Source organism: Schistocerca americana, chromosome 7, assembly GCF_021461395.2.
Source record: "Schistocerca americana isolate TAMUIC-IGC-003095 chromosome 7, iqSchAmer2.1, whole genome shotgun sequence".
Classification (NCBI taxonomy): domain Eukaryota; kingdom Metazoa; phylum Arthropoda; class Insecta; order Orthoptera; family Acrididae; genus Schistocerca; species Schistocerca americana.
In genome coordinates, this window is record NC_060125.1 from 462,285,581 (window position 1) to 462,308,041 (window position 22,461).

At 41.8% G+C, this 22,461-nt stretch overlaps 1 protein-coding gene across 1 annotated transcript in view; it reads left to right on the forward strand.

Annotated features, from left to right (window-relative positions):
• Positions 1-2,627: 2,627 nt before the first annotated feature.
• The window catches only part of LOC124623015 (integumentary mucin A.1-like), a 110,288-nt gene continuing 90,454 nt past the window's right edge, over positions 2,628-22,461 (forward strand). The window contains exons 1-2 of the mRNA XM_047148806.1: positions 2,628-2,666; positions 20,461-20,497. Of these exons, the coding sequence (XP_047004762.1) occupies positions 2,628-2,666; positions 20,461-20,497 (76 nt within the window). The remainder of the gene's footprint in view (positions 2,667-20,460; positions 20,498-22,461) is intronic.

Below are 22,461 nucleotides of genomic sequence, written 5' to 3' on the forward strand. Positions count from 1 at the left end.
GGGGAGCAAAATAACTGATGATGGTCGAAGTAGAGAAGATATAAAATGTAGACTGGCAATGGCAAGGAAAGCGTTTCTGAAGAAGAGAAATTTGTTAACATCGTGCATAGATTTAAGTGTCAGGAAATCGTTTCTGAAAGTATTCGTATGAAGTGTAGCCATGTATGGAAGTAAAACATGTACGATAAATAGTTTGGACAAGAAGAGAATAGAAGCTTTCGAAATGTTGTGCTACAGAAGAATGCTGAAGATTAGATGGGTAGATCACATAACTAATGAGGTCATATTGAATAAAATTGGGGAGAAGAGGAGTTTGTGGCACAACGTGACGAGAAGAAGGGACCGGTTGGTAGGACATGTTCTGAGGCATCAAGGAATCACAAATTTAGCATTGGAGGGCAGCGTAGAGGGAGACCAAGAGATGAATACGCTAAGCAGATTCAGAAGGATGTAGGTTGCACTAGGTACTGGGAGATGACGAACCTTGCACAGTATAGGGTAGCATGGAGAGCTGCATCAAGCCAGTCTCAGGAATGAAGACCACAAGAACAACATTTATCTTCTTTTTAATGTTAGAAACCATGTTTGCAACACACACTTCGTGAGATTAAATTACAGTATTGATCAAAACCATTCAGTTCACCATATAAGAAAATACCTGAAAGAAGCATAGTCGTTTAATATAACAATAAAGAGAGGCACCAATAAGCACATATTTGACATCTTCAAAAAGCTAACGGTAACAGACAAATTTACACAAGCCACGTCGAAGAAATCACAAATTCCAAAAGATGCGGCCCTTGACAAATCTCACACAGACTGAATGATGTCCCACTCAGTGATGGAACTATGACAAATGCTTACAAAAAATATATTTATGATCCAAAAACAATGATTAAAGAACCATATAGTACAAAGACTCAGCCACAAATTCGCAACACAATTAAAACAATTAGAGAATACAAAAATCACTATACAGTACCCATAGAAACATAAAACAGTACCACTATTGACATGCCAGACAGAAGGACAAATGGTGCACTTTAGCAAATTAACACACAGAATACTAAATATACTGAAGAAACAAGGATTTCACATAGCTTACAGAAAAGAAAATACACTCCAATCACACATACAACCAGAGGTAGACAAACAAGATAAATATCAAGGAGCAGGCAAACCGCAGTCAGATAGTGGAGAATGAGAATCGGGGATGAAATTCTAAACTGGCTTTGAAGACCATATAAGAAGCTGGATGTATGAAAATAGTCATTTTATCTTTGGTGAAACATGATGAAACGTGGACCTCAACTACCCAACACGGAATAGGACATGTAATTACTAGTGTGAACAATGACAGTAAAAACCTACAGACATTACACTAAAACTTTCATGTACAAAGAGCCCTTGCAATGAACAACAAAATAATTGATGATCAAATTGATACATAAATACTCATCACCACTAAAAATCTGATAAACAGAGATGTAGCTTTAATGAGACAAAATAATAAATTTTCATTCTCTCTCTCTCTCTCTCTCAGGCACACACAAACGCACACACACTCACACACACACACACACACACACACACACACACACACACACACAACCAGTCCATTCATACGATGTATAACAGACTCACATATCATAACAAATAGACACAGACACATACACAACAACAAATCTCAAACCACATATAAATAGCGCAACACGAAATCAAAAGCTGGAAAGTAAATGCACTACGACAGTTGGCAACACTGCAGACTGTAATCACATACATTCAGTACACATTGGAAGGTGGAGATAAGTGTTAAAGTATATGTGCTCCAGGAAACGCCGAAAATGGGCCGTTGGGAACTTGCAGAGTAATTATACACATCTTCAGGACAGCATACATGCACTGACATCTGAAGTCGTAGGTAACAACAAATGACAATTTAACCTCACGATACTTGTGCTGAAAAAGTTGTTTCTAATCTAAAAATGAGGAAAATACCTAGAGAACATATAATATACTATCACAGTGGTAATAACTATATCAAGCATTTATTATGTACATAAAGCAAACATGCGTCTTGGGCCAGTGAAATGCTTTACAAATAAAAGAAGCGAAAGGCGTATGGTAAATAACCAACTGCCATTCATTTAGATGCAAAGAAGGAATTCAACGAATTGTGAAGCAGCTAATGAGCAATGGAAAACCGATAAAGTTACGAAACTACTAAATTTTTTGTGAAGAACACGTTTCGCGTAAAAAAATTGCAAATCGCTATACTGATTCAATATTTTCAGTTATGTGTAGATTAACTATCTGCTAGATAATGACTGTAGGTGGCCTATTACAAGATTAAAGAACCTGACGTTTGATAAAAGTTTATGTCGTAGCTTTGGCATTTAGTCGACGCCATTCAGGAAATTATACGCTCGTAACATCTCCCAAGAAATAAACGTCCGTAGCTCATTTCATTGTTCGTTGCACATCAGACGTAAATGTGGATATCCCCCTCCACAGTTCTGCCTTTAATTAAATGAGAGAGTGCCGCTGGCTATTCCGATTAACCACATCCACACACACTCTCTGCAGAGCACGGGGCAGGGCAGGAAGGAGGGGCCGCTTGTGACACCATGTTGCTCCAGTGGACACTTTTGCAGCTGGCCTCGCTGGTATGTTGAAGTGTAGAAGTGATTTATCAGCACAGTCCTTTATAATAACATGTCTTTTTAATTTCTACAGATAAAGAAGAAAGACGTCTTTGGCACACACCGTTTCATTGTCTCTCTAGATATACTCGTAAGCCGTTAAAATTTATTCACTCTGGTCGTTGCTCGAAACATCTCTGGAAACATTTATTTCTACTCATGTTACGTTGGTACGGGGGTCACTCCAAAAGAAATGCACACTATTCTTTTTAAATCCATCTTTTATTCTACATGTTTCAAAGTTTTACAGTGTGTAGATACATCTTTTAGGAACAATATTTTCATTTCTCCACACAATTACCATCCCTCTCAACTGCCTTACACCATCTTGGAACCAGCGCCTGTATACCCGCACGGTAAAATTCTGGACCAACCTGTTGTAGCCACTGTTTGGCAGCGTGCACAAGGGAGTCATCATCTTCAAACCTTGTTCCACGAAGAGAGTCTTCCAGTTTCCCAAAGAGATGGTAGTCACATGGAGCCAGGTCAGGACTGAAAGGCGGGTTTTCCAGTGTAGTCCATCAGAGTTTTGTGATCGCTTCCATGGTTTTTTGACTGACATGTGGCCGTGCATTGTTGTGCAACAGCAAAACATCCTGCTTTTGCCGATGTAGTCGAACACGACTCAGTCGAGCTTGATGTTTCTTCAGTGTCGCCACATATGGATCAGAATTTATGGTGGTTCCACTTGGCATGATGTCCACAAGCAAGACTCCTTCGGAATCGAAACCACCGTAGCCATAACTTTTCCAGCAGAAGGTGAGGTTTCGAATTTTTTTCTTGGGAGAATTTGCATGATGCCACTCCATTGATTGCCACTTCGTCTCTGGTGAAAAATGATGGACCCATGTTTCATCACCTGTCACAATTCTTCCAAGAAATTCTTCTCCACCATTCTCGAACTCTACCAAAAGTTTGCTGCATACCGTTTTTCTTGCTTCTTTGTGAGCCACTGTCAACATTCCGGGAACCAACGTGGCACAGACCTTTTGTAACGCCAACACTTTCTGTATTCTGCAAACACTTCCTTCCTCAATCCCAACGTAGCGTGACAATTCGTTCGCTGTGATGCGTCTGTCGACAGTCACCAATTCGTTAACTCTCTGCCCATTGTCTGGAGTGTGTGCAGTATGTGGCCTGCTGCTAGGATGGCAATCTCCGATATTGTCGTGCCCGCTTTCATCAAGTAACCTGCTTGCCCTCCGACTAAGTGTACTGCGATCAACATCTTTTTCAACCTCTTATGGATGTTTCCCGCTGTCTCGTTCTCACAGCACAGGAATTTTATGACAGCACGTTGCTTATAACGAACGTCAAGTGTAGCAGCCATCTTGGGGACATGTCGTGACGGTACCACTCACGGGAAAAGGTTGAAATAAGATTGGAAACAAGCGGGAAGGATGTATCTACACACTGTAAAACTTTCACACATGCAGAATGAAAACTGTATTTTTACAAAAATAGTGTGATTTCTTTAGGAGTGTCTCTCTAAGTTCGATCTTGACTTACTTTTATCACGGGTATCAAAAAATCCGTCTTTTGCAACTCTTTTCTTATTTTGTTTCAAACAATCGTTTCCGATTATTCGTAATAGGTTCAAAATGCCGGTTGGAATGGTTATCTGAATCGTGTGTGCGTATGTGAAATGCCGCACAGCTCCCCTCAGGTAGAACGTCTGATAAAGCCGTGCAGGGAAATGAAACACAACATCTAAAGGAATGGTTTGACCCTGTGACAGTTAAAGCCTGGTGTTTAACACAAACTACTCTTGCTCCTGTCTGTAATCTCATGTGACCTATGTCACTTGATATTGTTTCCTCCTTAAACTGCATTCATAACATACAAACTTCAGGAATTAATGTTGTGGCTTCTTGAAACAAAATGTTTCTTTAAATGAATAGCGTTAATACTCACTGCATAAAAATGGACACTGAACATGACTTCAACAACTGTTGATCACGCTGAACACGAAGCGTAAGCTAGATTAGAAAAATAAGAATCAATTTAGTGGCATTACCTGACTTGTGTTTGAACTAGGAAGAGTAGGAGGTGTAGAAACCAATAGATTTCGTACCTCTCGTTCACGAGAATAATTGTCGTCAAGAATAACAAGGGATGTGCATTACAGACGTTAATGAAATGGTTTGTGGATTCAATGAAAAGAAATCTAAAGAGCCGAGAGTAATTGTCAAGAATTTTTTCTATTGAATTAACTACGATGCCGGAGTTGAGCGATACTTTGAAAATTTAAAAGAAAAAGAAAGAAAGAAAGATAAAATCATTACAATATAAGTTCAAGTGAACGACGGTGAACTTGTGCAAAAGTCAACAGAAAATGAAGGTTGGTTGGTGGTTAGTGGTTAACGTCCCGTCGACATCGAGGTCATTAGAGACGGAGCGCAAGCTCGGGTTAGGGAAGGATTGGGAAGGAAATCGGCCGTGCCCTTTCAAAGGAACCATCCCGGCATTTGCCTGAAACGATTTAGGGAAATCACGGAAAACCTAAATCAGGATGGCCGGAGACGGGATTGAACCGTCGTCCTCCCGAATGCGAGTCCAGTGTGCTTACCACTGCGCCACCTCGCTCGGTCAACAGAAAATGAAGAATCGTTTCTCACGGAAGAGTAAAACAAAGGTACCTGAGTGAAGTTCTTGAATAAAGACGCACTTAGAGTCAAAGCTCACGTAACATGGATCAGCAAATGAACGTTTTCCTGAGACCTCTCAACTTCCCGCGATCAAGACCAGCAGACTGTCAAGTCTTGCAGTTATGAACAGAGCTTTGTTTTGTATTGAATCGGGGTCCTAGAAACGACGAAGAAGCTTCGTCCCGCCATAGCGCTCAGTGGCTCACAACCCCACAACAGGTCACAGCAGTCCACCCACCCCACCGCCGCCCCACACTGAATCCAGGGTGGTAGAGTACGCTTACGTGGAGACAGTGTTTGTGCAGTTATCGCGGACATAGTATAACCGAGGCGCAATAAGGGGAACCAGCTACATTCACCGAGGTCGATGGGAAACCGCCTGAAAAACCATCCACAGGCTGGCCGGAACACTGGACTTCGACACTAATCTGCCGGGGGGATTTGTGATGGGGACTGGCACGCCTTCCTACTCGGGAAGCAGCGCGTTAGATTTCATGGCTAGCCGGGAGGGGGTAACAGAGCTTAGTTTGCCTGAACTCAAGTTTAAACAGAAAACTGTGTGCTTAGCTGTGTACTAAGGCAGATGGGCCGCCTTCACTTGCTAATTTCGAAGCAGAAGTACGTCTTGTCCGTTACCAGGGCAGACAGACAGAGATGTGCTTATTTATCTCGTAAAGTAGTGTGTCTGTCTCCGAAAATAGGAGACGGCTGAAGGGTGTAATTGGAAGGAAATGAGCGAAGGAAAGACTTCAGATTCTGGCTTTGAAACTTTACATCCCCCCATTCTCTATCATTTCCTGCGTGCCTCTAACAACATAGAGCAGGGCTAAGTGCACAGAGTCTGTATTACAAAACGAAACACATTTGTGACCATTACTGTGTGTTGTTACATTATATGCTTGCCAAGGAAGCGTCTCTTCAGCCCTTTTGACGTCGTTGCGTTTAGTACAATGAACATTTCTCTTTCTTAACTTTACTGTAGTCACAACGTTCTCACGCTAGATTCAAAATTTCTCTATAAAGAGTAAAATGAAACAGTAGCCGTCAGAGTGGGGGGGGGGGGGGGAGGAGGAGGAATTCCATCGTCCCTCTGCCGAAATTTTTGAGACTTTGACTTCCAACAGAACCCCCTCCCCAGCGTGGCTTGCGTAAAGCAGTCGGCACACGGACCGTGCATCCGAACGTTGAGCGTTGACCGTGCCGATTTTCTGACGTCACAGCCTGGGTAGCACGTTGGAAAGTCTTTCCTAACGTGCAGAGCTATATCCACCATGTCAGATATTCTGAACGTGCGGTTGAACGTTGATCAATGAGACGGGAGAACGCCAATTACGTCACTTGCACGCCATGCCATTTCGGCGCAGTGTTGTGAGGCGCCATATTGGCTTCCAGTTGAAGCCCGTATGAATAGATGCCGTTTCTGAGTACCAGAAAACTGGGGAGTTCTTGAAAAACCGCTGTTAATTGTACGATTCGTTGTAATAAAATGACAAGAAACGTCATATTCATGAAAACAAATTATTGTAACTTACGATGTGCATTCAAGTTCTAAGGCCTCTGATTTTTTTTTTCTAATTAACTACTCACCCGAAATCGATATAACTGGCGTTACTTCTCGACGTAATCGACCTGCAGACGTACACATTTTTCACAACGCTGACGCCATGATTCCATGGCCGCGGCGAAGGCTTCTTTAGGAGTCTGTTTTGACCACTGGAAAATCGCTGAGGCAATAGCAGCATGGCTGGTGAATGTGCGGCCACGGAGATTGTATTTCATTGTTGGAAACAGCCAAAAGTCACTAGGAGCCAGGTCAGGTGAGTGGGAAGCATGAGGAATCACTTAAAGGTTGTTATCACGAAGAAACTGTTGCGTAACGTCAGCTCGATGCGCGGGTGCGTTGTCTTGGTGAAACAGCACACGCGCAGCCCTTCCCGGACGTTTTTGTTGCAGTGCAGGAAGGTGTTTGTTCTTCAAAACATTTTCGTAGGATGCACCTGTTACCGTAATGCCCTTTGGAACGCAATGGGTGAGGATTACGCACTCGCAGTCCCAGAACATGGACACCATCATTTCTTCAGCACTGGCGGTTACCTGAAATTTTTTTGGTGGCGGTGAATCTGTGTGCTTCCATTGAGCTGACTGGCGCTTTGTTTCTGGATTGAAAAATGGCATCCACGTCTCATCCATAGTCACAGCCGACGAAAAGAAAGTCCCATTCATGCTGTCGTTGCGCGTCAACATTGTTTGGCAACATGCCACAAGGGCAGCCATGTAGTCGTCCGTCAGCATTCGTGGCATCCACCTGGATGACACTTTTCGCATTTTCAGGTCGTCATGCAGGATTGTGTGAACAGAACCCACAGAAATGCCAACTCTGGAGGCGATCTGTTCAACAGTCATTCGGCGATCCCCCAAAACAATTCTCTCCACTTTCTCGATCATGTCGTCAGACCGGCTTGTGCGAGCCCGAGGTTTTTTCGGTTTGTTGTCACACGTTGTTCAGCCTTCATTAAACTGTCGCACCCACGAACGCACTTTCGACACATCCATAACTCCATCGCCACATGTCTCCTCCAACTGTCGATGAATTTCAATTGGTTTCACACCACGCTAATTCAGATAACGAATGATTGCACGCTGTTCAAGTAAGGAAAACGTCGCCATTTTAAGTATTTAAAACAGTTCTCATTCTCGCCGCTGGCGGTAAAATTCCATCTGCCGTATGGTGCTGCCATCTCTGGGACGTATTGACAATGAACACGGCCTCATTTTAAAACAATGCGCGTGTTTCTATCTCTTTCCAGTCCGGAGAAAAAAAATCGGACGCCTTAGAACTTGGATGTACCTCGTACGTATTATGAGAGTAGGTCAGTTATTAAAAACGCATTGTTCTTGATAAAATTTGTTGTATTTATATTTCAATTAGTGTTATATCTGCAGTTAAGGCTTCCAGGTCATGTAACAAGGTAGATACAGTTTTAACGTATATAATTATGCGTTAGCGTATTGGATAGTGTGTCTGTTTGATGGCGGAAATATGAAGGTTTGGTGATTCGCATACTACTTATTTCAAATATTTTTTCTTCTAACCTTCACATTTTAATAGGTTCTATTACTTTCTTATTGGTGTAATATAATTATACCCTATAATATTCGATTTTATGTAAGTATAAGGGCGCTCTTTTTCAGGGGTGAGTTTGTTCTAATGGCTTAATCTACGTGGCACTTTGCTCTACTTGCAGTAAGATATTTTGCCCTTTTTTCTTTTTAGTTTTGTAATTCACATATAGTGATTTCTCTACAGAGAAGGAACAGTGATCAAATATGAAAGATCTTATGGTTTTACTAAAATGTGATAACGACGAAATAATTTTAATCTGAACTTTTGTAAATTTGTATCGCACTATTTATAATGGAACTTTTATAAACTGATGTCCTTACTAAGTGAACATGGTACTTTGCTTTTTGCCCAGTAATATTTTCACGGATAATGAAGTTTTTATTTATGTGTACTGCAGGCAGAACAACCTGGATAGCATATGGACAAGGGAGGAAAGTACGTTCTAATAGAGCTAACATGGGAATTTTACGCCTCTATTTCGTAAACAGTGTGATTTACGAGCCTGATACAGGCGACAAATGCCATTCGAGCGCGTTGCGACCGCGCGTACCTCGTTGATGCACATATATCGTATGGACAATTTGCATCGTTCCTGAGCGTTCAGCGGCACGTTGAACTCGGTACGCTTAACGTTGACGTTCGGCAGCGTGGTCATTGTGCCGACGGCTTAACGCTCATTCCCCTGACAGTGCAGTGAAACGGCGACGACAATACTTGTTGAGAGTCTTCGCCGAACCTGGGGCTTAAGGGGCAAAAACTGTCCTCTGCAAGCGGCCGACCACAGTCTGTGTGGCCTCTTGTGGAACGGCACCCTTTGCATCAGCAGTAAGTCTCGCCCTCGCCGTCCTCTCTCAAACCTGCTTTTTCGCTCAGTCCTGGCACTGACTGCTCTGCTACGAGCTAACTCATTGTACTATAGGCTGACCTACAACTGTCATAAGAAGTACAAAGAAGGTAATTGGCTTTAAGGTGAAAAAGAGTTAGAAGGATAAAATGTGTGCAAACTCATCGACTACTATTACCATAAAAAATTTGCACATCCTCTCGTTTTCCTTCTCGGCACGGCACTCAAAAAGGTAGATTTGAATGACTTACAAGGTGAAAAACGTTGCCGATGTACGTCCCGTTTTTCATAGTCAGGATGTGTGGCGTATAATATAAAGATAATTCTTCAACTACACGTATTTTATTAGGTAATCTATAGTAATTCCTGACAACAATTTTAATTGTCAAAGTATTTACGATTATACGATTATGATTTATCACGTACCCTCTCTAATGAATGTAGATGGTAAATGAGAACCGCCTTTTTGTAAATAACTAGGTATTTTAGAAGTGCTGCCAAGTAACACTACAGATTGCTGAAGAAGATATATATACATAAATAATTTTCTTTGTATTATCGACCACCAACAATGCCTCGTGGGAATAGACAAAACGTGATATGTTCAAAAAATTCAGTTGCAAACGATAGAATTTGAAAACAGCGAATAACCTTTATCCGTATCATAAATATACTAATTCCAAAATATGGTTGTCAAAGACATCAACATCTCCTTACACCTGTATTCTTTGCTTCACGTAAAGAAAAAGAATTAATTAGGCAATTAACAAGGAGAAAACGGCATAAATTCAATGTTTGTCTTCACTAGATAACTATCTGTGTGGAATGCAGTGTTAAACCTGGCCTTGTCATTATGAAGAATGATACAAAGTCTTCGGTTGTTTTTTTCTAATATCATCGACGATCTGAAGATAACTAATAGTTCTCAACCAGTCAGCAAACTCCATCCCTCATGCGCCTAAAGTATTTGGCAAACAGCCAATACCGAGATAGTGGTGCGCCATCTCAGACCACATACGTACCCATATTATTATTAATTGGTAATCTACATAAATTGGCATGTTACGAGCCAGGAATAGACTAACTATAGTATTTCGACATCAGTCGGAACACTTGTTGTCGACTATTCTCTGTTTTATAATTCCACCACCCTCTGCGACCGAAAGCTGTGGCCGACCGGCGTGGCCGTGCGGTTCTAGGCGCTTCAGTCTGGAACCGCGTGACCAATACGGTCGCAGGTTCGAATCCAGCCTCGGGCATGGATGTGTGTGATGCCCTTAGGTTAGTTAGTTTTAAGTAGTTCTAAGTTCAAGGGGATTGATGACCACAGATGTTAAGTCCCATAGTGCTCAGAGCCATTTTTGAACCCAAAGTTGAGTGACAAAGTGTTTGAGCCGTGCGCCGAGCTCAATAGCTCACACCCCACCAGTTGAGCACGTTCTACGCCGGCAAGAGGGTCTTTGGTTGTCTCCCTGGTGGCTCACCTTAAAACAAAATGTAAGATTAATTTTGAGGTTCCACCCTTAAGAAAAGCCATTAGGCGCGAAATTCCAGAAGCGACCCCCCAAGAACCATGGACCTTGTCGTTGGTGGGAGTTTGCGTGCCTCAGTGTTTCAGGTAGCCGTACCGTAGGTGCAACAACAACGGAGGGATATCTGTTGACTGGCCGGACAAACGCACAGTTTCTGAAGAGGGGCAGCAGTCTTTTCAGTAGTTGCAGAGGCAACAGTCTGTATGGTTGACTGATCTGGCCTTACTATCCTGGTTTTGCGAACGACTGGAAACAAGGGGAAACTACGGACGTATTTTTTTCCAGGGACATACAGCTTTACAGTACGGTTAAATGATGATGGCGTGCTCTTGGCTAAAACAATCCGGAGGTAAAATAGTCCCCCTTTCGGATCTCCGCGCACGATCTCCTCAAGAGTACGTCGTTATCAGAAGAACGAAAACTGGCGTTCTATGGATCGGAACGTGGAAACGGGCAGGTAGGCTGTAAAATTTGAAAACGGAAATGTATAGATTAAAGTTAGATATAGTGGGAATTAGCGAAATTCAGTGGCAGGAGGAACAAGACATCTGGTCAGGTGAATACAGGGCTATTAATTCAAAATCAAACGGGAGTACGTTTAATAATGATTTAGAAAATAGGGTCCCGGGTAAGCTACTACGAAAAGCATAGTGATCGCTTTATTGAGACATACAGCCCACGCCTACAATAACAGCACAAGTTCATATGCCAACCACCAACACAAATGATGAAAAGATTGAAGAAATGTATCATGCGGTAAAAGAAATTATTCAGATAGCGAAGGGAGACGAAAATTTAATAGTCATGTACTGTAATTCGATAGTAGGAAAGCAAAGAGAAGGAAAAGTAGTAGGTGAATATGGAATGCGGTTAAGGAACGAAGGAGGAAGCCTCCTGGTAGAATTTTGCGCACTGGATAACTTAATTATAGCCAACACTTGGTTTAGGAATCGCGAAAGAAGGTTGTATATGTGGAATAGGCATAGATACATTGGAATATTTCAGATAGATTATGTAATGATAAGACAGAGATTTAGGACCCATGTTTTAAATGGTAAGCCGTCTCCAGGGGCGGATATGGACTCTGACGACAATTTATTGGTTATGAACTATAGACTCAAACTGATGAAAGTGCAAAAAGGTGGGATTTAAGGAGATGGGACCTGGATAAACTCAAAATACTAGAGGTCGTAGAGAGTTTTAGAGACAGCAGTAGGGAACGATTGACAAGAACGGGGGAAACAAATGCACTAGAGGAAGAATGGGTAGCTTTGAGATATGAAATAATGAAGGCAACAGAGGATCAAGTAGATAAAAAGACGGTGGCTGCTAGAAATCCTTGGGTAACAGAGGAGATATAAAATTTAATCGCTGAAAGAAAAAATATAAAAATTACCGTAAATAAATGAAGCAGGCGAAAAGGAATACAATCGTCTCAAAAACGAGATCGACAGGAAGCATAAGATGGGTAAACAGGGATAGCTAGAGGACACTGTAAGGATGTAGAGGCATATATCACTAGGGGTAATAAGATAGATAACACCTACAGGAAAATTAAAGAGACCTTTGGAGGAAAGAGAACCTCCAGTATGAATATCAAGAGCTCAGATGAAATACCAGTTCTAAGCAAAGAAGGGAAATCAATAGGTGGGAGGAGTATACAGAGGTCTACAAAAAAGCGATGTATTTGAGGGCAATATTATAAAAATGTAAGAGGACGTAGATGTGGATGAAATGGGAGATATGGAACTGCGTAAAGGATTTGACAGCGCCCTGATAGACCTAAGTCGAAACAAGGCCTGGGGAGTAGACAACATTCCATTAGAACTACTCGTAGCCTTGGGTGAGCCAGCCATGACTAAACTCTACCATCTGGTGAGCAAGAAGTATGAGACAGACGAAATACCCTCAGCCTTCAAGAAGAATATAATAATTCCAATCCCAAAGAAAGCAGTTGTTGACAGGTGTGAAAATTACCGAACTATCAGTTTAATAATTCACGGCTTAGCTTTGATGCCGTAGAAATGTCCGAACACGTGAAGCAACACTGACCCTACGACATACCTTCGAAGATATATTAAGGAAACGCAAACCTACGTTTATAGCATTTGTAGACTTAGAGAAAGCTATTCACATTGTGGGCTGGAATACTCTCCTTCAAATTCTGAAGGTGACAGGAGTCAAATACAGGGGGCGAAAGGCTACTTACAAATTTTACAGAAATCAGATGGTAGCTCTTGTAGAGTCGAGGGGCATGAAAGGGAGGCAGTGGTTGAGAAGGGAGTGAGACAGAGGTGCAGCCTATCCACGACGCTGTTCAATCTGTATATTGAGCAAGTAGTAAAGGAAACAAAAGAAATATCTGGAGTAGGAATTAAAATCCATGGAGAAGAAATATAGACTTTGAGGTTTGCCGATGATATTGTAATTGTGTCAGAGGCAGCAAAGGACCTGGAAGAGCAACTGAACGGAATGGCCGATGTGTTGAAAGGAGGATATAAGATGAACGTCAACAAAAGCAAAACGAGGATAATGGAATGCCGTCGAATTAAATCAAGTGATGCTGAGCTAATTAGATGAGGAAATGAGACACTTAAAATAGTAGACGAGTTTTGCTAAGTAGTAGACGAGTTTTGCTACTTGAGGATCAAAATAACTGACGATGGTTGAAGAAGAGAGGATATAAAATGTTGACTGGCAATGGCATTGAAAGCGTTTCTGAAGAAGAGAAATTTGTTAACACCGAGTATATATTTAAGTGTCAGGAAGTCTTTCCTAAAAGTATATCATGTACGGATGCGAAACATGGGTAATAGGTAGTTTAGACATAAAGACAATAGAAAGTTTCGAAATGTGGTGCTACAGAAGAATGTTGAAGATTAAGTGGGTAGATCACGTAAGTAATGAGGAGGTACTGAATAGAACTGAGGCTGCCGGCCGGTGTGGCCGAGTGCTTCTAGGCGCTACAGTCTGGAACCGCGCGACCGCTACGATCACAGGTTCGAGTCCTGCATCGGGCATGAATGTGTGTGATATCCTCAGGTTGGTTAGGTTTAAGTAGTTCTAAGTCCTAGGGGCTGATGACCTCAGATGTTAAGTCCCATAATGCTCAGAGCCATTTGAACCATTTTAGAACTGGGGAGAAGAGGAATTTGTGGCACAACATGACTAGAAGAAGGTATCGGTTGGTAGGACAGGTGCTGACGCATCAAGGGATAAGCAATTATGTACTGGAGGGAAACGTGGAGGGTAGAAATCGTACATGGAGACCAATAGATCAACACACTGAGCAGTTTCAGAAAGATTTAGGTTGAAGTAGTATCTGGGAGATCAAGAAGTTTTAAAAGATAGAGTACCAGGGACAGCTACATCAAACTAGCCTCTAGACTGAAGACCACAACAACACCAGAAGCGGAATACTTTACAAATATTTTAAAGCTTTTGAAAAATTTGCAATTCAACAAAATACTAATAATTAACTTTGAAAGTCATGTCTAGGCACTCCATAATATGAAAATTAAAATACAACAAATTGGTAGCGCCACACTAGGTTGGGGCACAAACCCACAGGCAGCTCAACGGACTCGAGATAGACCTGCGTACCCAGCTCACCTCCCGCCCCCTCCTCCCACCTCCCCCCAACTGCCTCATGACAACAAGCTGCCTTATAACTAATATTAAGTTTTAAGCGCAATAGAATCTTAGCTCTTCTCGCGGTGCTACTTAACGTTAACAGTTCGAGCGGGGTACACACTTAAACCGGGAATTGCTGCCGGCCGAGGATCTACATTATTAGTATCTTAAGTGTGGAGCATATATCACCACAACCTTTATAAATGCAGAAGCCACCTGCAGACTAGTTTCCACCACCCACGGTATACGAAGGGTCACTTAGCTTAATGGGCCGGCCGTGGTGACCGAGCGGTTCTAGGCGCTTCAGTCCGGAACCGCGCGACTGCTACGGTCGCAGGTTCAAATCCTGCCTCAGGCATGGATGTGTGTGATGTCCATAGGTTAGTTATGTTTAAGTAGTTCTAAGTTCTAGGGGACTGATGGCCTCAGATGTTAAGTCCCATAGTGCTGAGAGCCATTTGAACCATTTAGCTTAATGATCAAATCAAAGGTTCCCAAGAACCTCAGTTGTCCTCATGGAGTATTTTTCGCACACTCTTAGATATAATTTAACAGAGGCAAGCTTTCTAGTATCTAAGGCGGAAAAGAGCTTGTTGGCTGCCAGAAACAAGTCAGTTCCACTGATTAAGCGGATCACTTTTCTTAAGGCTAACAAAGTGAAAAAATGTGTTTTATAATCCGGCACAGGCCTTTAGGCCTTATTTTAGATCACCAAAACAATAGGCTATACCTTACTTAAAGTTGGCAGCCCAAAAATCTTTTCGAAAACATTTACTCTAGACGTAACCCACAATTCGCCACAGGAGACTGTTGAGCGGATGTTACAAACACTTTCAAAATACATTAAATGTAAAACATGGGGTCATGGCGCTACCAAAAAGTCTGAAAAACCAAGTGGGAGGCAGGCGCCAAGCTTCTTCAAACATAACAAACATCAGGGAAAGGAGGCAAGTCTCTGCAGAACATAGAAATAATGTTCAGCATAAACATGAGCAAGCGGAAAGGGGCTCTTTCCTCGTCCAAGGAACCCGAAGAAGGCAAAATCCTGTGGTGAATTGGTCCGGTAGTGCAGAAGAGGATACGACGAGGAGGCTTTGCTAAGTCGCACCAAATTTTCGGAGAGGAATCCGGGCACTGCGCCAACGAGTACGGCCAGGGCAGGACTAGGCTGGCGCAGCGCGACACGTCAACAGTCGCACCACCCTGCACAAAGTACGCCGGCCGCCAGCGCTCACACAAGAAAAATGGTGTGTCGGCAATGATGACCAGTTGCCCTCCAGGAGGTAGCTAGGTTCCAACGCAAAAGCCACTCACCATAGCCGTTCAGTTCCGACTGCCATCCAGATTTTCATCTCTTCCATCAGACACAATACGAAAGACTCTCTGCCCGGCAAAAACTTGTCCAACTCACCGGACGCAAGCTCTCGAACTCGGTGTCCGTCTTAGTGAGGGTTGTGTTGTAAGTGTGGGCGGAAGGTTAATTCATTTCATTAATTACAATAATTTTACTTACATTTAAATGAATTGTGCATTGTGAAACATGGCCACAAATGTTTACTGTATGTTTCAATGTCGTTTTTCCTCGACTCGTTGCGTTTTATTGCAACACCCTTAAATCAGTTTCATATTCCCTCCTACCAATATTTACCGCATTTCACGATGACTACCTCTAAATTGCACTTTCACAAATCGGTGTTTGCTTCCGCATAAAAATTTAGAACATACTGTCTGATCGGTACTTGTGGCGCATTTCTGTGAATTTTCGGTACTGGAAGACAAACAATAAAACAATCTCCATCTCACATCCTCTAACCCCACAGTAGCCGCACGACATACTCCTGTGCCCCTAAGGTAAGCCGTCAACTTTACTTAGCTCACGGTCGAGTTCACCAACGTCCTTTAAAATGAAGCACATCTTAAAATCTTAATATTCGGTGACCATTGCCCTAAAGGAATGGTGGGGGTCGAAGGAATAAATCATTTCATAGGAAGAACTTCGGGAACGAGCCAGTTTTAATGCTTTCTTCTTACCTCGGAAAAGCCAATCAGTTGACTACAGTTAGGCTTTCGCTTGGTAAGAATATACCCAAGTTTCGTCTGATGTCACAGTGTTGTAGGAGAACTTAGCATTTCTTCGGTAGAATGTTTTGTCCAATTGCTTACATCGCTTGATGTGAGCATCTTCTCGAGCTCCGATGCAACTGTCTGAAATCTATAGCGAACAGGCATTTCTCATAGATAAATACATAAAATCAAAAGTAATGTTGAAACTTCCTTTCAGATTAAAACTGTGTGCCAGACAGAGACTTGAATTCGGGACATTTGCCTTTCGCGGGAAAGTACTCTACCAACTGAGCTACCCAAGCACTACTCTAGCCCCCTCCTCATTGCTTTAATTCCGCCAGTATCTCGTCTCACACCTTCCAAACTTCACAGAAGCTCACCAGCGAATCTTGCACAACTAGCACTCCTGGAACAAAGGATATTGCGGAGACATGGCGTAGGATTGAGATTGGCTGTTACAATTAGCTGACTATTGAAGGGAAGAGGGGTAGACTACAGGTGAATAACAGTCAGGCTCAATGAATAATGGTACATGGTCCAGTCCCAAAAATGAATACTGATGCGATAAATTAGAGACGCAACTCCAGGAACAGAATTAAAAACTAAGATAATGAGCCATGAGTAAAGACGTGCTCCGAGCAAGCAGACGGAGACAGAGAGGCAAAGATAGCCGCTCTAGCACTGCAAATCCTGCGAAGCTAATTGATCGCGGTCCAAATCGCGTATTTGCTGCATAAATGCGGAAGTGAGTGCTACGAGCTTTGTACCTCAAACGACTCGGCTAAAGGTGAACGTAACAGTAAACTAATGTATCCAAAGAGACGGACACAAGCACATGTACCATTAATATGGCATCGCGTGTTAGCTGGCCAAGAGGTAAAGAACTGCAACGGACCGAGGCTGAGAGGGCGCCTCTCGGCAGTTCTGTTTCTTCACATGCACACACTTTGTGTTTCCTCCGACAGCAGGAAGTCCTCCGCAGTCGAGTTAGTTAGAAGCGGGCGTGGCGAGAGCCACTCAGTCTTTTTGCTGAGGGCCAGTTCGGCCCGCAGGTGCGCAGGTTGGCGTTCGTGCAAGCGGCGCCAACTCTGCCTGCGGGACAGGTTGCTGTCCCTCCGCCCAATCATTGTCTCGGCTTGATTTTGAACTAAAGGTCTCTGAATCGTCTGCAGACTTAGGCCAACTTCAGTGATTTAAGAATAAAATTACTGGTAATCACGAAAATATGCAAGGCAAACTTAGGCACGCTATTGGTGGCTTTAGTTGGCTTGGGAAAATTACACTTAATGTACGAGATAAACAAGCAAATTAGGTTCAACGACCTTTTTATTTAAGTGCTTACAACACCGTGATTCCTACCATAAATTCAAACCGTCCACCAAAAGAAACTATATCTTGAGCTGTTGACATTTTTGGAGCTACAACCCCACTCCATTCACCGTCGCCGTATACAATCATGGTATGAAGTTAGGAAGATGGCAAAAAACTGACCGAAACCGGTTACCATCTGAATAATTTTTTTTGTGGTCAGAACTGTTTGTGCCCATTTATAAAGTAGTTTTAACCAGACCGTAGTTCTACCACGAGATATGTTCTTAAAAACTACATTTATAACAACTGGCATGAAAAGTATTTCTTATTATTACCTTCTACCCACGTATGTGTAGACTAGAATTAAATTCGTTGATAATTACCTCTCCTTACCCTGAATGACACTTACTTCACGCTTGTCCAGATATCTTTTTAGTTTCATTAAGATTCAAGCCCATCCGATCTATACAAGTTAAACACAAAACTTGTATCAAATGATTGTTTGTCCTTTTTGCTTGGTTTTGACGTTTGCAATCCTGAAGCCTCTACAGTCGAAATTCACAGAAGTCATTCGGACGACAACCACCTTATTACCATTTACAATTACATTTTCAGTGGTTACTGTCTAATGACCCCTTACTTTTTTCCATGACCATCAGAGTATTATCGCCGTAACTTTATCAGTTTAAAATTTTAGAATGTTAATATCCCAACAGTTTTGAAAACTAAACTATTGCACACGTGCATTGAGTGTTGAACCTATTATCAATATTGCTCCATTTCGTGTGGATTCTAAGTTCATGAAAAACGGATATCGTCTTACAGATTACGAGAACTCGCATTTTTCTCCCTGTAAAATGCAATCATCTAAAAATTACTTCACTTATCTGACGAAAGGTACGAGAGCGAGCTGAAAAGTAATTCCTCCTTTTTAAATAACACATCTGCATCTGGAAGAATAAAGATGTTTACCGAGCGGGGTGGCACAGTGGTTAGACACTGGACTCGCATTCGGGAGGACGACGGTTCAATCCCGCGTCCGGCCATCCTGATTTAGGTTTTCCGTGATTTCCCTAAATCACTCCAGGCAAATGCCGGGATGGTTCCTCTGAAAGGGCACGGCCGACTTCCTTCCCAATCCTTCCCTAATCCGATGAGACCGATGACCACGCTGTCTGGTCTCCTTCCCCAAACCAACCAACCAACCAATAAAGATGTTTACATATTTGCAGCTCTGAGCCGCTAGAGGACACCGAATTGTAGCACGTAACATAAAGATGTGTCAGGTAATTACTCCGGTGCGGTGAAAGCACTATTCTGCAATCGAGTTTCGTATTCAAAGTGTTTGTGGATACATGGAACACCCTGTCCTTCATCATGACAATGTCATACCACAGACGTGCGCTGCGACAACTGAAAAACCTTACGGCTTCTTGGGTTCACTGTCACCGATTATCCTCCATACAGTCCCGACTTCACCCCATCCGATTTTCATGTGTTTACAGACCTCAAACAACATCTTTGAGGACCTTACTTTGATAGTGATCAAGCGGTGCAACCCGATATGAGTTTGGTGCCGCGCCAAATAAGTCAAACATTCCACAGTGACGGTGTGAACAAACTGGTCTCTCGTTGCGAGAAATGTGGTCATCACCAGATTAACGACGTTGAACAATAAATATGTAGACATCAAGAACGAATATGCAGAAATTTAATAACGTTGTTGTGATATGAATATGTAGACATCAAGAATAAGAACACACAAAGTTACTGACGTTTTTTTTATTTAAAAAGCTTTGAAAGTTTACACACATAAAGTCTAAGGCATTACTTTTCAGCACGCCCTCATACATTTTTCTTTAAAGTTACGAGTGTACGCTTATTCTTTACGTTATTACAATCCAGTTTTGCATGTTTAAATTTGGTACTGTCCCCTATTTCGATTGTCGTGTGTATGATAAATCGTATGGTATTCCCTGATTAAATCTTATTTCGCATTGTCATACAACATCGATTCAAGTCATTCTGTATTATATCTGAAGTCATTCGCACAATTCATTGTTAATTTAAAGCCCAATCAAAATAAAGCTTCAACGTTATCTGTGTACCGTATATTTGTTCACTGCTCAGTGTTCAGATTCACTGTTTCCTTTCACGTTTCAAATTTCAAGAAGTGTATTGGAAGTATGATTTTGCTTACAGTTCGATGCTAATAAAGAGAGTTTCAAATTTATAATACTGAACAGGAGTTCACCAGGTTTTGACGTTATAGCTCTTGTTTCCGACAAAAAATTGTCATAAAAATGGACGACCAAAAGAAAGGTGTGACGTACATGCAATATTAATTTCGCAGTTTCGAAGAGCCCTACGGTTGTCTACTATACCAATTCAAGTATTATGTGCTAATATGTCGTAATAAATACACAATTTTTATAGTCCCCTACGTTTATATTTCTTTTTAATCATGGCAAAACTACCGCTAACTACAGAAGATGTAACTGTACAATCACTGTTTAACCATATCACAGTTTTGCTAACAATAAAATTTCTATAGGACTTTACCAAACAAATATAATCTGACAGGTTTTGTTTTCTGTTTCAGGGGATCGACGACAGCAAGTTAAATAAGAACGGCACAGGTAAATAATACAATATTGCTTAGGCTGACACTTTGAATTATTATAAAAGCTTTCCTCAAGACTGAGTAGAGATATAGCACCTTTGAATGATTAGCACCGTACAAAGGGCTTGAAGTGATCCAGAAAGTATTGACATCGTTTCTTTAATGCCAGTCGATGATCCCAATAAACTATCGATTTCGGTCCACAATGAGTATCTTCAGATGCGATTGATTGGACGGGAACCTTACAGTCTCCTAATTTGCTTAAAACAAATTGTCATCATCGAAGATGAAAAGTTACCCAATTTAGTTTATGTTTTTTGATGACGCCACTATGTCTAAATTATATCAGAATAATGTACGGCCTCTGCTGTTTTCATCTGATCTGAAAACGGCTGTTATGTATGGAAATAGGTAGCCTGACGACAATTTATTGTGCACACTGGCTGGAATTAAAGAAACCAATCGGCACAAAATACTGATTGCAGTAGTATATTTGCAAGAAAGGGATTTTCTTCAAACCATAGGAGTAAATTCTTACTTTCTCATTAATGGCACCATGAAAAAACGTATCGCCACGCATGTGACAGCCTAAGCTACCTAATACGTTCCCAAACGATGCGCATATAAATGTTTTCCCTGGACTGATATGCCGGCCTCTGTTGGTTATATAATGGTGGGTTGAAGTGTTCTAGTAACCCTAAGGCTACGGATCCTTTGTATGCATAACAGAATGTGCGTTCTACAGTAATTACCCTACAGTGTAGGGTTAAAGCTTGAATATTACACACTTCTTAAAGCGTAGGCAAATGGTGTAAGCCGATTGGTACTCTTTCCATTACATGTGGTGTACGGTGCGCTTTAATGAGCTTATCGGGGCACCATTTAATACATGGGTGGTCTGATAAACCTAGTTTCTGCTTACCAAAACCGAGCCTCGGATTCCAACACGGTTATGAATACCCAATGGCTGAAAAATTTACTATATGTACCTAATATCCTCATCTCGAACAACCTTGAAAGTTTTCTTTATATCTGTATCCGTTTCCGAGATACAACGGTTCAAAGTTATCCACCTTCTAAACGTAGAGAACGCACTGAAAATCCGGTTGAGGCGAAAGCTAAACAAGAAATAGCCGTCGCAAATTGCTCAAAATTTAACAATACATTCTCTGTGCATTTATATTGAAGTGCCATCTTCTTGCTTTCAAAAATCGTTATCCATTGTCGGGAAACACCCCATTAAATGATTTTAGAGTACCAAAACCGAGTGCGGATTCCAAGACGATTATGCATGGCAAATGGCTGTAATTTTTACCATATCTTCCTAACATTCCATCACGACAGAAGGTGAAAATTTAGTTGATGTTCCTATCCGTTTCCGTGGTACAGAGGTTCCAAACTACTCTACTTACACACGCAAAAGTATGCGGTATTTTGGAACACACTATTAGCGTATGCTGTCGCATACGTACCTATACATTCTTTTATAGTGGTATTTAAGAGGCGGAAACATTGTTTGTAAAGTGATCTAGCACGGAGAAATATACTGTAAAGTATCTCCATTATCACCAGAAGGGATTCTGGGGACACCAACTTCTTGTGCTACTGAAGGACATGAAAAGCTTTTGTGCATGGAAAACCTGATCTCAGATGTAAAATTATATAGTTTTGCGTTGTTTAAATTTCACATAAATGAACTACCAAGATTTTGCTGATAGATGAAGATCTTTTCATATGAGTGACATACCCCGTTGTAGCAGGGGACAGGAAGGAAACCAGCGGAAAAAACCCTCCTATAGAAACATAAAAACAGCGAATATGCTTCTGTTTATTAAAAGACTCTGACTGAAAAGTGGAGCACCAGATGGATCATTCTACCTGCCTCAACACGTTCAATAATTTTCCCAAAGCTTCGTCGTGCGAACGTATTCGCGCATATTTATGCCGAGAGAGAAAGAGGCAGTAGCAGTGAGAAAGAGA